Below are 15,376 nucleotides of genomic sequence, written 5' to 3'. Positions count from 1 at the left end.
TGTCAGAGATGAGCATGGGGAAAGATTTCATCAAGATATAAAGGTGATGGAAAACTGATATCAGGGGAAAAATTCTCATGATGGGTGACTACTGTTGGTTCTTGCAAAGAGAGACGGATGTGCAGTAGAAGAGCAAAAGCGAGCGCCTCCAACATTTTTGGGGACGCTGACCTCACTTTTATATTGAGGTAAATCCATCCATCCATCCTCTTCCGCTTATCCGAGGTCAGGTCGCGGGGGCAGCAGCTTGAGCAGAGATGCCCAGACTTCCCTCTCCCCGGCCACTTCTTCTAGCTCTTCCGGGAGAATCCCGAGGCGTTCCCAGGCTAACCGGGAGACATAGTCTCTCCAACGTGTCCTGGGTCTTCCCCGGGGCCTCCTCCCGGTTAGACGTGCCCGGAACACCTCACCAGGGAGGTGTCCAGGAGGCATCCTGATCAGATGCCCGAGCCACCTCATTTGACTCCTCTCGATGCGGAGGAGCAGCGGCTCTACTCTGAGATCCTCCCGGATGACTGAGCTTCTCACCCTATCTTTAAGGGAGAGCCCAGACACCCTGCGGAGGAAACTCATTTCAGCCGCTTGTATTCGCGATCCCGTTCTTTCGGTCACTACCCATAGCTCATGACCATAGGTGAGGGTAGGAACATAGATCGACTGGTAAATTGAGAGCTTCACCTTATGGCTCAGCTCCTTTTTCACCACGACAGACCGATGCAGAGCCCTCATCACTGCGGACGCCGCACTGATCCGCCTGTCCATCTCACGCTCCATTCTTCCCTCACTCGTGAACAAGACCCCGAGATACTTGAACTCCTCCACTTGGGGCAGGATCTCGCTCCCAACCCTGAGAGGGCACTCCACCCTTTTCCGGCTGAGGACCATGGTCTCGGATTTGGAGGTGCTGATTCCCATCCCAGCCACTTCACACTCAGCTGCGAACCGATCCAGAGAGAGCTGAAGATCACGGCCTGATGAAGCAAACAGGACAACATCATCTGCAAAAAGCAGTGACCCAAACCTGAGCCCACCAAACCGGACCCCCTCAACGCCCTGGCTGCGCCTAGAAATTCTGTCCATAAAAGTTATGAACAGAATCGGTGACAAAGGGCAGCCCTGGCAGAGTCCAACTCTCACTGGAAACGGGTTCGACTTACTGCCGGCAATGCGGACCAAGCTCTGGCACCGATCGTACAGGGACCAAACAGCCCTTATCAGGGGGTCCGGTACTCCATACTCCCGGAGCACCCCCCACAGGATTCCCCGAGGGACACGGTCGAACGCCTTGTCCTAGTCCACAAAACACATGTAGACTGGTTGGGCAAACTCCCATGCACCCTCCAGGACCCTGCTAAGGGTGTAGAGCTGGTCCACTGTTCCACGACCAGGACGAAAACCACACTGTTCCTCCTGAATCCGAGGTTCGACTATCCGACGGACCCTCCTCTCCAGAACCCCCGAATAGACTTTTCCAGGGAGGCTGAGGAGTGTGATCCCTCTGTAGTTGGAACACACCCTCTGATCCCCCTTCTTAAAGAGGGGGACCACCACCCCAGTCTGCCAATCCAGAGGCACTGTCCCTCATGTCCATGCGATGTTGCAGAGACGTGTCAACCAAGACAGTCCAACAACATCCAGAGCCTTGAGGAACACCGGGCGTATCTCATCCACCCCCGGGGCCCTGCCACCAAGGAGTTTTTTGACCACCTTGGTGACCTCAGTCCCAGAGATGGGGGAGCCCACCTCCGAGTCCCCAGGCTCTGCTTCCTCATTGGAAGGCATGTTAATGGGATTGAGGAGGTCTTCGAAGTACTCCCCCCACTGACCCACAACGTCCCGAGTCGAGGTCAGCAGCACACCATCCCCACCATATACAGTGTTGACACTACACTGCTTCCCCTTCCTGAGACGCCGGACGGTGGACCAGAATCTCCTTGAAGCCGTCCGAAAGTCGTTCTCCATGGCCTCCCCAAACTCCTCCCATGCCTGAGTTTTTGCCTCAGCAACCACCGAAGCTGCATTCCGCTTGGCCTGCCGGTACCTATCAGCTGCATCCAGAGTCCCACAGGACAAAAGAGACCAGTAGGACTCCTCCTTCAGCTTGACGGCATCCCTCACCGCCAGTGTCCACCAACGGGTTCGGGGATTGCCGCCACGACAGGCACCGACCACCTTACGGCCACAGCTCCGGTCAGCCGCCTCAACAATAGAGGCACGGAACATGGCCCATTCGGACTCAATGTCCCCCACCTCCCTCGGGACATGGTCAAAGTTCTGCCGGAGGTGGGAGTTGAAGCTACTTCTGACAGGGCGCTCTGCCAGACGTTCCCAGCAGACCCTCACAACACGTTTGGGCCTACCACGCCTGACCGGCATCCTCCCCCACCATCGAAGCCAACTCACCACCAGGTGGTGATCAGTTGACAGCTCCACCCCTCTCTTCACCCGAGTGTCCAAGACATGTGGCCGCAAGTCCAACAACACGACCACAAAGTCGATCATCGAACTGAGGCCTAGGGTGTCCTGGTGCCAACTGCACATATGAACACCCCTATGCTTGAACATGGTGTTCGTTATGGACAATCCGTGATGAGCACAGAAGTCCAATAACAAAACACCGCTCGGGTTCAGATCGGGGGGGCCATTCCTCCCAATCACGCCCTTCCAGGTCTCACTGTCATTGCCCATGTGAGCATTGAAGTCTCCCAGCAGTACAAGGGAGTCCCCAGAAGGTATGCCCTCTAGCACCCCGTCCACTGGGGTAAACCCCAATGTACAGGCTCCAAGTTGGGGGGCAATAAGTATACCCACACCCGCTTGGCGCCTCTCACCGGGGGCAACTCCAGAGTGGTACAGAGTCCAGCCCCTCTCAAGGAGATTGGTTCCAGAGTCCAAGCTGTGCGTCATGGTGAGTCCGACTATATCTAGCCGGAACCTCTCAACTTCGCGCACTAGCTCAGGCTCCTTCCCCTTCACAGAGGTGACATTCCACGTCCCAAGAGCCAGCTTCTGTAGCCGAGGATCGGACCGCCGAGGTCCCCGCCTTCGGCCACCACCCAACTCACACTGCACCCGACCTCCTTGGCCCCTCCCATAGGTGGTGAGCCCATGGGAAGGGGGACCCACGTTGCCTCTTCGGGCTGTGCCTGGCCGAGCCCCATGGATGCAAGCCCGGTCACCAGGTGCTCGCCATCGAGCCCCACCTCCAGGCCTGGCTCCAGAGGGGGGCCCCCAGTGACCAGCGTCCGGGCGAGGGAAAACGCCGTCCAAATTTTTATTCATCATAGGAGGTTGTTTTGAACCGCACTTTGTCTCATCCCTCACCTAGGACCAGTTTGCCTTGGGTGGCCCTACCAGGGGCATAAAGCCCCGGACAACAGAGCTCCTAGGATCACTGGGACACGCAAACCCCTCCACCATGGCAAGGTGGTGGTTCGATATTGAGGTAAATTGACATAAATATACTTTAACGCATCTCTGGTATCGTCTTCTGGTTTGTTTTCAGAATAAGCACCTCAAAGCACTTTTGGTGGGACAGAGTCCAAACTCCAGATATCGTGTTCATATATTATATTGATATTCAAAAGTGTCAAAACGTCAATGACGTGTATTTCAAAAACCTGACGTGCTAGCTTAATTATGATTTCATATATGAAATCAGTGTAAAAAACTTAATAAAGAGCTGCTCTGAAGTTCCCAGTAGCAGACAAAAAATATTTTTTTGTAGACCAGTGTTATAGGAGGGTTAAACGATGATCAGAATTCAGAACCAGTGTTGTTGTGTCAGAGAGAGGATGTGCAGTGCTCTTCATAATGGCCCTCAGTTTTGTTTTCATTCTCTCCTCCTCTACGATTTCCAGGGGGTCCAGCATGCATCCCGTAACTGAGCCTGCCCTTTTAATTAGCTTTTTAATTCGGTGGGTCTCTCTTGAAGTGACGTTACCAGCCCAGCACACCACAGTGTAGAAATTTGCCCTGACCATCAGAAGAGTTGTAGAAAATGTGAAGGATGTTATTTGCCACATTAAAGGAGCGCAGTCTCCTAAGGAAGAAGAGTCTGCTCTGTCCTTTCTTATGTTGGCTCCTCTGTGTTCTGAGACCAGTCCAACCTGCCATTGATGTGGCCCCCCCCCCCCCCCAAAGTACTTGTAGGCATGGACCACCTCTACTTCCACTCTCTGAAAAGCGACCGGACAAGGAGGCTCTTAGGTGTGCTGAAGGTCAGTAGCCAGTTCCTCAGTTTTGCTGATATTGAGTTCCAGATCATTTTTTTTTTCTGCACCAAGAAACAAAAGTTCTCCCCCCCCCCCCCCCCCCCCCGACTCCTGTCCTCTGACTAAACCCCCAATAAGTGCAGAGTCTTCTGGGTATTTCTGCAGGTGACCCTCATTTATGCATTCATTTTCAAAGCTTGATTTGTTTCCTCTTCGTCTGATCACAACAGCAACATTTAACCCCAAAATGGAGATTATGTTGTATGTCATACCAAGGACTTTAGAAATGGAGCAGCAGGTATAGCCAACGTACTGCATACTAACCTGTGGCCTCCGGTGCATCTCGTAAAAAGTCAACAAAATGCGCTTCAGTTCCGAAATCCACGACAGCTTTAACTTCATGCCCCAGATCTTCCTCCACAAGTTTGGCCAAAGTTAAGTCAAACCAGGCCACATCCTCCGGGGTGGTGAAGCGGTCCGCTATGACGCGTTTACACTCGTGCTTCCAAAGTTGGAGCACCACCTTGAAAAGGATCAACAAATATTACTATTATTATTATTACACATTTATTTTAAGCTGCTTATACGTTATTTTACTGTCCTCATCCACGGCTTGTGCATCAGTTTGCTGTTCATTAAGCTTGAAATGGAAAACAAGAGTGGCAATCAATTTAAAAGAAATAACCAATAATACCTGAGGTTGCAATTTATACACCTCAGTCTAATGAAGTATTTGTAGATGAACAGAGCCTTGAATTGGATGTAGAGAGTGGAAGTGCCATGCTGGATGGAATGGCATCACCGCCAGGATGGGAGATGGCTCCTTGGTGGGAAGATTGGCCCTAATAGAAGGACACTAATGGACTGATGTCCCGTCCCTTGCTAGGAAGTAGAGGGCTGGACTGGCATCCAAACCAGGATGGGTGCTGGTGCCTTTCCCAGACGGGAGACCTGTACAAAAGGACAGAGGGCGTCTGCTTCCCCATACACAAACAATGCTGGCATCCCACTGGTGGGACATTCACATACGTACCTGCAGGGTATGCTGGGAATTGCAGTACCATGACAGAACCCTTTCGGGGTTCTTGGATGCTGCCAGGGATCACTATATCCTCTTTGGAGGGCTTTTGCCTGACCTGGAATTGCTTCCAGTGTGCAATGTTCTGGCACTGGCACTACCCACAGGTCTGGCATAAAAGAAGCCTGGTTTCCTGGAATGAGAGCTCCACATTGGGAGGAGGTGGATGAGACAGAGAGAGAGGGAGACTGGGAGCATGGACCGAGAGTGCGTTGACGCAGATTAGGAAGGAGAAGGTAAAAATTATTACTTTGTTGGGCAGCCTGAAAAGGAAGATATTGGAACCCTGTGGAGATAGTGTGTCACATACACACCTGATATCTGAACCCAGGACTGGGTTGTGTAGTCGTGTCGGTGGGTTTGGGGCACTGCTATACCCCCTGGTGGTTATAACAGCTTGAAGCAATAAAGATTCCAATAAGTTGGAAAATGAATTTTGCCCAACCACATCCATGGATGGGTTCTCCAGTTTTCATCCCACACCCCAAAGATATGTGTAGCAGGCTGACTAGTGACTCTTAAGTGGTCCCGGCGTGACGCAGTGTCAGGGAATGCAGGATATTCAATAGCAGAGCCCCCAGAACAATGACTGTTGGCCTACCCTGAGTAAATAGCATGTCATCAATATCACAAGTCTTTATTATCGTTGCACATATACAATACTCTAACGTTGCTATATGGTTGCGAGACATGGACGCTATCCAGTGACCTGAGATGAAGACTGGACTGCTTTGGTACTGTGTCTCTCCGGATAATCCTTGGGTCCCACTGGTTTGACTTTGTGTTGCTCATGGAGTCCCGAATGAGGCACATTACCTGCATGGTGAGGGAGCGTCAGTTACGGCACTACGGCCATGTGGCACGTTTCCCAGAGGGTGATCCAGCTCATAAGATCCTCATTGTTCGGGACCCGAATGGCTGGACCAGGCCAAGGGGTTGCCCACGTAACACCTGGCTTTGCAGATAGAGGGCCATTTCTGGAGGGTGGGACTGGACTGGAACTAGGAGGGCATGGGGGGTCATGAGGTCGCTGTAAACAGGTGTGTGGCGCTCCTGATATCTCTGCAAAAGGACGAATGTCCAAGTCTTTAGAGTCCTGGTGCTCCCTGTTTTGTGAGACATGGACGCTATCCAGTGATCTTAGATGAAGACTGGACTCCCTCATGTGTGTCTCTTTGGAGAATCCTTGGGTCCCACTGGTTTGACTTTGTGTTGCTCATGGAGTCCCGAATGAGGCACATGACCTGCATTGTGAGGGAGCGTGAGTTACGGCACTACGGCCATGTGGCGCGATTCCCAGAGGGTGATCAGCTCATAAGATCCTCATTGTTGGGGACCCGAATGGCTGGACCAGGCCAAGGGGTTGCCCATGTAACACCTGGCTGCGGCAGATAGAGGGTCATTTCCGGAGGGTCCGCGTGTCTGCCTGGGGGGTTACCATGCAGGATCCGGAGCTGTTTTGTCGTGTAGTGGGTGCGGTAATGCATTGTACCAGTGCAGGCTCCCCAACTTGACTTGACTTGACATATACAATGACTTTGGATACCAAACTATCAGTGCAAAGCAAAAAGGAATCATAAAAAGTACAAGACAATACACAACATGCTACACATACATGACATTTTTCACATTCTTCTGCTATTCAGTCATTGCGTAATTTAAGGTTTCGCAATATGAGCAGCATTTAGCACAGTTTTAAATAAAAACTCTTTTTTAACTTTGTTTTGTGTTGTCCTAAAATGTCTGACCGAGAGTGACCGGGATGGAATGGATCTTTAAGTATGCTCTGGACCCTTTTAAGGTAACGGTAACTGTAAAGATCTTCTAGGGAGAGGAGAGGGGGCATTCAATAATTTGGAAGGCTGGATGTTGACAGCCCCCTGGAGTGCTTTCCTCTCTGATACGGTGCAGCCGGCAAAGCACACACAGATGTAGTAAGTCAATACGCTCTCTCTATGTATGGAGCGGCAATAGAAGGACAGAAGCAGTTTTTGAGTGACGTTACTCTTCCTGAGGATCCTGAGAAAGTGAAGTTCTCTGCTGTGCCAACATTGTGGTGTTAATAACAGGTGCCACTGCAGATTTATTAGGTCCCAGCACAACTAATTATAATAATAATACATTTTATTTAGGGCGGCACGGTGGCGCAGTGGGTAGCGCTGCTGCCTCGCGGTTGGGAGACCTGGGGACCTGGGTTCACTTCCCGGGTCCTCCCTGTGTGGAGTTTGCATGTTCTCCCCATGTCTACGTGGGTTTCCTCCGGGCGCTCCGGTTTGCTCCCACAGTCCAAAGACATGCAGGTTAGGTGGATTGGTGATTCTAAATTGGCCCTAGTGTGTGTTTGTGTGTGTCCTGCGGTGGGTTGGCGCCCAACCCGGGATTGGTTCCTGCTTTGTGCCCTGTGTTGGTTGGGATTGGCTCCAGCAGACCCCCGTGACCCTGTGTTCGGATTCAGCGGGTTGGAAAATGGATGGATGGATACATTTTATTTAACATAATAACCCTAACCCTAACGGGAGCAGCCGAAAGAAGAAGAAGAAGAAGGCGCCTTTCTTAACACTCAAGGTCACCTTACTGTAAGAGCCATTTGTTATTGATTTAAGTTATCTTATATATAAACTTCTACGCATGGAAGTGTGTGTGTCTGTCCGGCCCCGGAAGTGAGAGGCTACAGCATGAAGCTGAAAGAAAAGTGAAACTGCCGAGAAAAGAGAAACTCGCTTAGCCGCTGATAGACAATGGAGGCAGCACGTTGGCAAAATGAAACCGTCAAGGAGAGAGAAACTCACTTAGCCGCTGATAGACGACTGAAGCGACTGATTGATTGATTGATTGAAGTGCCAGAATCCATGGTTTCTAGGAGCTTGGGCTTTTTTACAGCACAGGCTTACACAGCTAATATTAAATGTCTGCCTATATATTAGTGCATAGTCTATAGTAGGTTCTTGTAACCCCACCAAGCTGAATTGAATTGGTATATTCTAACAATTTCTTGTATCTCTGACTACAGATTAGTCTCAGTTACTGACCTGCCTTGCTGTGAGTGTAAGACATGGAGGGGCTCACAGTTTTAAACTGTGCCTTAAAGTGCCCAATAGAATGTAATGCAATGTGCTCTACTGAATGTGCAGTGCCGTACGTTTAGAGCATACTGAAGGCGAAGTAAAGCATCTTTAAGTATAGAAATGAATGAGGTTTGACACGAAAGGCTAAGTTTAGAGAAGCGACATTTTTTCCAATTTTTTTTTTTGCCTTTTATTCTACATGTGTAATAACAGATGGTTATCAGCAAGAGTGAAAGGGAAGGTCTACAGGACGTTAGTGAGACCAGCTTTGTTATATGGGCAGGATATGGTGGCACTGACCAGATAGCAGGAGACAGAGCTGGAGGTATCAGAGTTAAAGATGTTAGGATTTGCATTGGGTGTGACGAGGATGGACGGGATTAGAAATGACGACATTAGAGGGTCAGTTCAGGTTGGATGGTTTGTAAATCCCGGCTGAAGACTCACTACTTCAGTTTAGCACACCCTGACTAGAGCTGCTGATTAACTGTACAGACTGCATCTCTGTTGTTAGTCATTAGCACTAAAACATAAGTAACATGATATAGTCGACCCTTGATATACGACCGGCCTGACATGCGAACAACTTGCTTCACGACCAAAATTTTTGTTTTGAATTCTGACCAACATCTTGCGTTACGAACCGAATGCAGTCACGTGTATCCGCTTGTGCGATTGTAAACATACAGCCTTCGTAAGCATCAGTCGGAGCCCAGATACATGTGTTTGTGGACGTAATTTCGGTCAGTGCAGTGATTTATATAATTTATTTCGATAATTGTTAAGGAAGGAAGCGAAGGTAACGAAGGTAAAGAAAGCGATCACAATCAAAACGAAGAAGGAAATTGTGCGGAAATATGAGAGTGGTGTTCGTGTGACCGATCTCGCTAATATGTACAGCATGTCGAAATCCACCATCTCGACAATTTTACAAAGAAAAGATTTGTATAAGGAGGCTCCTTCCAAACAATAATCACCTTCCATTTCATTCTCCTCCTCCTTCCTTCCTGCAGCCAAAGATGTCAAATTAAATGGTGAGTACAGTATGAAATTGTTGTTTTTGGTAGATTAGGCACTTTTTATAACTTTTTGGTTAGTACATTAGAAAAAGTATTGGTGTTTTTGGTAAATTATGGACAAAATCGCAGGAATCGTGGGAAAAAGGGGTCCTTTCATCGGATTGGCTGGCCCAGCGCTATTTCAGCTGTGGAATGACCAATAGGGGGAGGCAGCTTGATGGATGAGGTCTCCAGGACTCTAAACAAATCCAAATCTTATTATGTGATATCATCAACTGTTAAATTCTGCTCCGTACTTCTAAAATTTTTATTTTTAAAAGGTCTACAGGATGGTTCGGAACACATTAAGGGCATTTCCATTATTTCTTATGAGAAAAATAGTCCTGACTTACAACCAGCTTGAGTTACTAACCCTCACCTATTCTGTTTCTCTTTTCGGTACTCAAATGTTGCACTTGGTGCCACATACTGTATTTTTTTTACTGTATTTTATACTGTATTGAGGATTTGTTCTGTTCTGTGTATTGCATTGTATTGTATTGACCCCCTTCTTTTTGACACTCACTGCATGTCCAACCTACCCAAGGTTTTTTTTTTGGGAGTTTTTCCTCGTCTTTTTAGAGAGTCAAGGCTGGGGGGCTGTCAAGAGACAGGGCCTGTTAAAGCCCATTACGGCACTTCTTGTGTGATCTTGGGCTATACAAAAATAAATTGTATTGTATTGTATTGTATTGTTTGGAGACAAAGTCAGAGAGGTGAGATTGCGTTGGTTTGGACATGTGCAGAGGAGAGATGCTGGGTGTAATGAGAGAAGGGTGCTAAGGATAGAGCTGCCAGGCAAGGGGAGAAGAGGAAGGCCTAAGAGAAGGTTTATGGATGTGGTGAGAGAGGACATGCAGGTGATGGGTGTGACAGAGCAAGATGACGAGGACAGGAAGAGATGGAGCAAGGTGATTCACTGTGGTGACCCCCCCTAAGAAGAAGATAAGTAATGTTTCTCGGACTGCCTTCTTCCATCTCTGAAACATTTCTAGACTTCATCCTGTTCTTACACAACACAGTACGATGCCTCGCAGTACGGAGACCTGAGGTTCATTTCCCAGGTCCTCCATACGTGGAGTTTGCATGTCCTCCCCGTGTCTGCGTGGGTTTCCTCCCACAGTCCAAAGACATGCAGGTTAGGTGCATTGGCGATCCTAAATTGTCCCTGGTGTGTGCTTGGTGTGTGTGCCCTGCGGTGGACTGGCACCCTGCCGGGGGTTTGTTCCTGCCTTGCGCCCTGTGCTGGCTGGCATTGGCTCCAGCAGACCCCTGTGTCCCTGTGATAGGATTTAGTGGATTGAATAATGGATGGATGGATGGATGGAATTGATTCCTGAGAATTTCAAGTGTAGCTTCAGTCAAATTATTAAGGGAACAATACATTACACTATATTTCTGAATTACAATACATAATATTTTAAAAAAGATTGCGTCTAAAGTATCATATCATATCAAGGGTTCTCAGGCAATGCTCATTTCTGACTGATACTTACATTTCTATTACTAACGACTTCTGCAGTTGTATTAAGCATTCCCTGCCAGATCCTGGAGAGGTCTCGCAAGTTGAAAATGTAGTGGAATTTGGCGGGCGTCGGTAACATTTTGACTTTCGTCATCTGCCAAAGCCGACGTGTCAGAGGCACCAGCTTAGTCACAGCGCTCCTCACGTCTTCAACAAATCCACGCTGAGCACAGTAGTGTCCCGTCCCAATCACTCCTGCCATGGAATCACACATAAACAGTTGATATTTAAAAGATGGGGTCACGTCACCCACACCACCAACTTACGAAACACCTCGGTTTACCTCCCAAATGAACTAAAGAACATGCAGAATTGGATCAATCATACTAAAGTTCATTAAAAAGGACGCCTAAGAAGAAGAATAAAAGAATATTCTGTAGAGATGAATAGATTTTACCAAAGATCTTGTCAATGGAGGAGTTGGAGGGCAGAGTACAATTGAATATGGAGAACTGTCTCTTCAGCCTCTGTGGGATATCATTGCGGCCGCCTCCTGGATGGATCATCGCCGCCAAAAATTGAATATCCACAATATTGGTGAACTCTCCTGGTTTTTCCAGATTGTAAAACCCATTTTGTTCCATGAGTTGTCGTACTATTTCATTGGTCACCTTGACAAAGACAAAGGATTATGTTTTTCGTCATGAAGAGAATTAGGTCTTTTGTAGGAAAAGATGAGAAATAAAAGGACATAAATGAGGAAACCATGGAGTCCATGAATAAAGTTAAAAGAAAATAAATAAATAAAATGAAAGGATCATCGGATGTGCTGTTGCAGACTGAACTCAATAAGACTCTGAAAATCAAATTACAACCCGTATTTTATGTAGAACTCCTCTCATTGTAAATACCATCTCTGGGTCCCACGCAGCTCAAGTACAACTCTTTGTATATTTTTATAGTAGGACCACCGGACGGTTAACAGCGCTTTGTGAATCTGTCTGCAAAAAGGTGCTTTATAAATAAGAAAAAAGAAAACTGAATAGTAGAACCAATACATTGGTCATTTATTGTAGGACCTTTTAAAGTTGCTATAAAAAGGAGTTCCAAGGCATGTAAGCCCCAAAAGTAAAAAATGCCCTCCTAGAGGAGAAAATCCTGTCAAAAAAACCCAGCCAGACACAAATAGAGCCTTGCAGAATTTTTATGAAAAGTCTGCTCTGTGGGGGTCAACTTTGTACACCCGTGCCAGGTCTGCCCCTTTAAAAAAGTTTACACAATCAATTGTCACTTCTCATTTTATGCACAGTCTCACCTCAATTTCCAAATTCTACCCAGCGATCCCAAAACAGAAATCAATATCACCTGAACATGTGATCACAATGGTCACCGCAAGGGGACATTGAACAGTCACGGTCATTTGTTAGGGGCTCCTCATACCTGATCTCCCCATTCATTGATGACAGGCATGTTTATATCATCTACAAACACAGACATCTTCTTCCCAGCTGGTGGGCCATAAGTTGTTCCCATTCTCTTATCTACATAGCTTTCAATGGTCCGCTAGAGAAACACAAAGATAAAGATATTTAAAAACCAAAAAAAAGCTTATAAAAAGATAAAAAAATACATATTTTTCAGATCAGTCACTGCAACTTTTTATTTCTTTCTTTCAATTTCTGAATTCGGAGTTAATTAATGTTGCAGACAGACAGACAGACAGACAGACAGACAGACAGACAGATAGATAGATATGAAAGGCACTATATAGTAGATAGATAGATAGATAGATAGATAGATAGATAGATAGATAGATAGATAGATAGATAGATAGATAGATAGATATGAAAGGCACTATATAATAGATAGATAGATAGATAGATAGATAGATAGATAGATAGATAGATAGATAGATAGATAGATAGATAGATTTCAGACCCCTTTAACTTTTTCATATTTTGCTGCCTTGTACTAAAATCATTTAAATTATTTCATTCCCTTCTCAGTACTCCAGAGTGACAAAAGTGAAAACAGGATATTAACATTTTTTGCAAATTTATTAAAATCAAAAACAAAATATCCCATGACACCAGTATTCCTATCCTTCACTATGACACTTGTAATGTCCCTGTGTTGCGTCCCATTCTTTTGCTCAGATGTTTCTACACCTTGTTTGAAGTCCACCTGTGGTCAATTCAGTGGACTCCACTTGATTACTAAAGGAACACACGTATCTACAGAAGGTCCCACAGTTCAGCAAAAAAACAACCATGAGGCTGTAGGAATCACCTGCAGAGCTTAGAGGTGGCATTCTGTCGTGGCACAGATCTGGGGAAGGATACAAAAGTTGTCTACAGCATTGAAGGTTCCCAAGAGCTCCATGGCCTCATAATTCTTAAATGAAAGAAGTTTGGAACAGACATTAACAACTGCCTGGCCAAACTGAGCAATTTTGGAAGAAGGGCCATGGTAAGACAGGTAACCAAGAATGGACCCATTATTAACTCTGGCTGAACTCCAGAGAATGTGTGTATGGACATGTAGACATGGGAGAAACTTCCAGAAGTACAACCATCACTGCCACATGCCACCAATCTGGTCTTAATGGCAGTGAGGCCAGATGGAACCATCTCGTCAGTAAAACGCAAATGAAGGCCCACTTGAAGTTTCGAAAAAGGCACCTAAAGGACTCTCAGACTGTGAGAAACAAGATGCTATAGTCTGATAAATCCAATATTGAGCTGTTTGGTCTCAGTTATAAGCGTAACATTTAGTGGAAACCAGGCACATCATGTGTGCAACATCATTCAAAAGTTATAGCTTTATGATGCCACATCATGCTGTGGAGATGAGGACTGGGAGACAAGTCAGGGTTGAGGAAAATCTGAATGGGGGAAAATACGGAGATCACCTTAATAAACAAACCTGCCCCAGAGCAATCTGCACCTCAGACTGGGCCCTAACGTTCACCCCTTTCCAAAGAAGAGTATTTGGAAGTCTCATGCAAGTAGAAGACACCCAGTAACAATCCACATTATTAAATAAACTTAACAATGAAACGTGGCTTCTGGTTGCAATAAGAACATGAAGTCACCGTAGCAACATAGAAAGTGTGTCTGATGCCCCTGGCTGGATCCATTTAAGAAAAGACTAAAATCAACTAGCCTCCACATACAGTAGGGGGCACCATATAGAAACAAGCCTTACCTGGAACATCAGTGGAGTGGTGGCCGAAGAGAAATTGAGGCTTTTGGCCATATGGGACTCTGGGTCATATTTTGACATGTACCCTTTAATGATGACGGTCTTAGCTGTACCCTGTTCACCAATTAACAGCACAGCCTAGACATGGAGAGAGAAGAGCGTTACTCGTCATTCATCAGATATGTCAACAAGCTGGTTAAGTTTGCAGATGATACCAAGATTGGTGGATTAGCAGATAATTTAGAATCCGTTATATCATCACAGAAGGACTTGGATAGCAGACAGGCTTGGGCAGATTTGTGGAAGATGGGATTTAATGTCAGTAAATGTAAAGAATTACACATAGGAAGTAAAAATGTGAGGTTTGAATACACAATGGGCGATTGGAAAATCGAGAGTCCACCTTATGAGAAGGACTTAGGAGTCATAGTGGACTCTAAGCTATCGACTACCAGACAATGTTCAGAGGCCATTAAGAAGGCAAACAGAATGTCAGGTTATAAAGCGACTTGATGTGTGGAGTACAAGTCACAGGAGGTTCTGCTCAAGCTTTATAACACACTGGTGAGGCCTCATCTGGAGTCCTGTGTGCAGTTTTGGTCTCCAGGCTACAAAAATGACATAGCAGCACTAGAAAAGGTCCAGAGAAGAGGAACGAGGCTGATTTAGGGCTACAGGGGAAGAATTATGAGGAAAGATGAAAAGAGCTGAGCCTTTACAGGAGATGAAGAGGAGACCTTAGTGAAGTGTTTACAATTATGAAGGGAATTAGTGCAGTGGATCGAGACGGTGACTTTAAAATGGGTTCATCAAGAACACGGGGACACAGTTGGAAACTTGTGAAGGGTAAATTTTAGACAAATGTTAGAAAGTTTTTCTTTACACAAAGAATGATAGACACTTGGAATAAGAGACCAAATAGTGTGGTGGACAGTAAGACTTTAGGGACTTACAAAACTCAACATGATGTTATTTAGAAGAAATAAGTGGAGAGGACTGGCGAGCTTTGTTGGGCTGAATGGCCTGTTCTCGTATAGAGTGTTCTAATGTTCTAATGTCACAGTCTGCTCAATTAGTTTATAAAATGAGAAATTTTATTTCTTTTACTCTGTTTTCTATGGCATTTCATATTTAAAATGGTTATGTAAGGGTAGTTATTATAAACTTTTTACTCAGACACATTTTTTTGCCATATTCTGCTTCTTTCATTTAACTGGCCATAACATCATCATGCTTCAATACATATTCACCTTCTACCTCTCAAATTCCTGTTTCAGAATTTTTAGATCTGG

At 46.2% G+C, this 15,376-nt stretch overlaps 1 protein-coding gene and 1 long non-coding RNA gene across 4 annotated transcripts in view; one reads left to right on the top strand and one right to left on the bottom strand.

The window, feature by feature from the left end:
• LOC127530043 (uncharacterized) overlaps positions 1–15,376 on the top strand; it is a 454,116-nt gene that overhangs the window by 127,498 nt on the left and 311,242 nt on the right. The window lies entirely within an intron of this gene.
• dnah5 (dynein, axonemal, heavy chain 5) overlaps positions 1–15,376 on the bottom strand; it is a 437,381-nt gene that overhangs the window by 128,683 nt on the left and 293,322 nt on the right. For all 3 annotated transcript variants that reach the window (XM_051935611.1, XM_051935612.1, XM_051935613.1), the window contains exons 47-51: positions 14,088–14,222; positions 12,321–12,443; positions 11,338–11,551; positions 10,912–11,135; positions 4,539–4,737 (exon numbers count right to left, since the gene is read on the bottom strand). In XM_051935611.1, coding sequence (XP_051791571.1) covers positions 4,539–4,737; positions 10,912–11,135; positions 11,338–11,551; positions 12,321–12,443; positions 14,088–14,222 — 895 coding nt within the window. The remainder of the gene's footprint in view (positions 1–4,538; positions 4,738–10,911; positions 11,136–11,337; positions 11,552–12,320; positions 12,444–14,087; positions 14,223–15,376) is intronic.

The sequence above is a fragment of the Erpetoichthys calabaricus genome, chromosome 13 (assembly GCF_900747795.2).
Source record: "Erpetoichthys calabaricus chromosome 13, fErpCal1.3, whole genome shotgun sequence".
Taxonomy (NCBI): Eukaryota; Metazoa; Chordata; class Cladistia; order Polypteriformes; family Polypteridae; genus Erpetoichthys; species Erpetoichthys calabaricus.
Note: the sequence above shows the minus strand (reverse complement) of the source record. Positions and strands in the feature narration are given on the sequence as shown.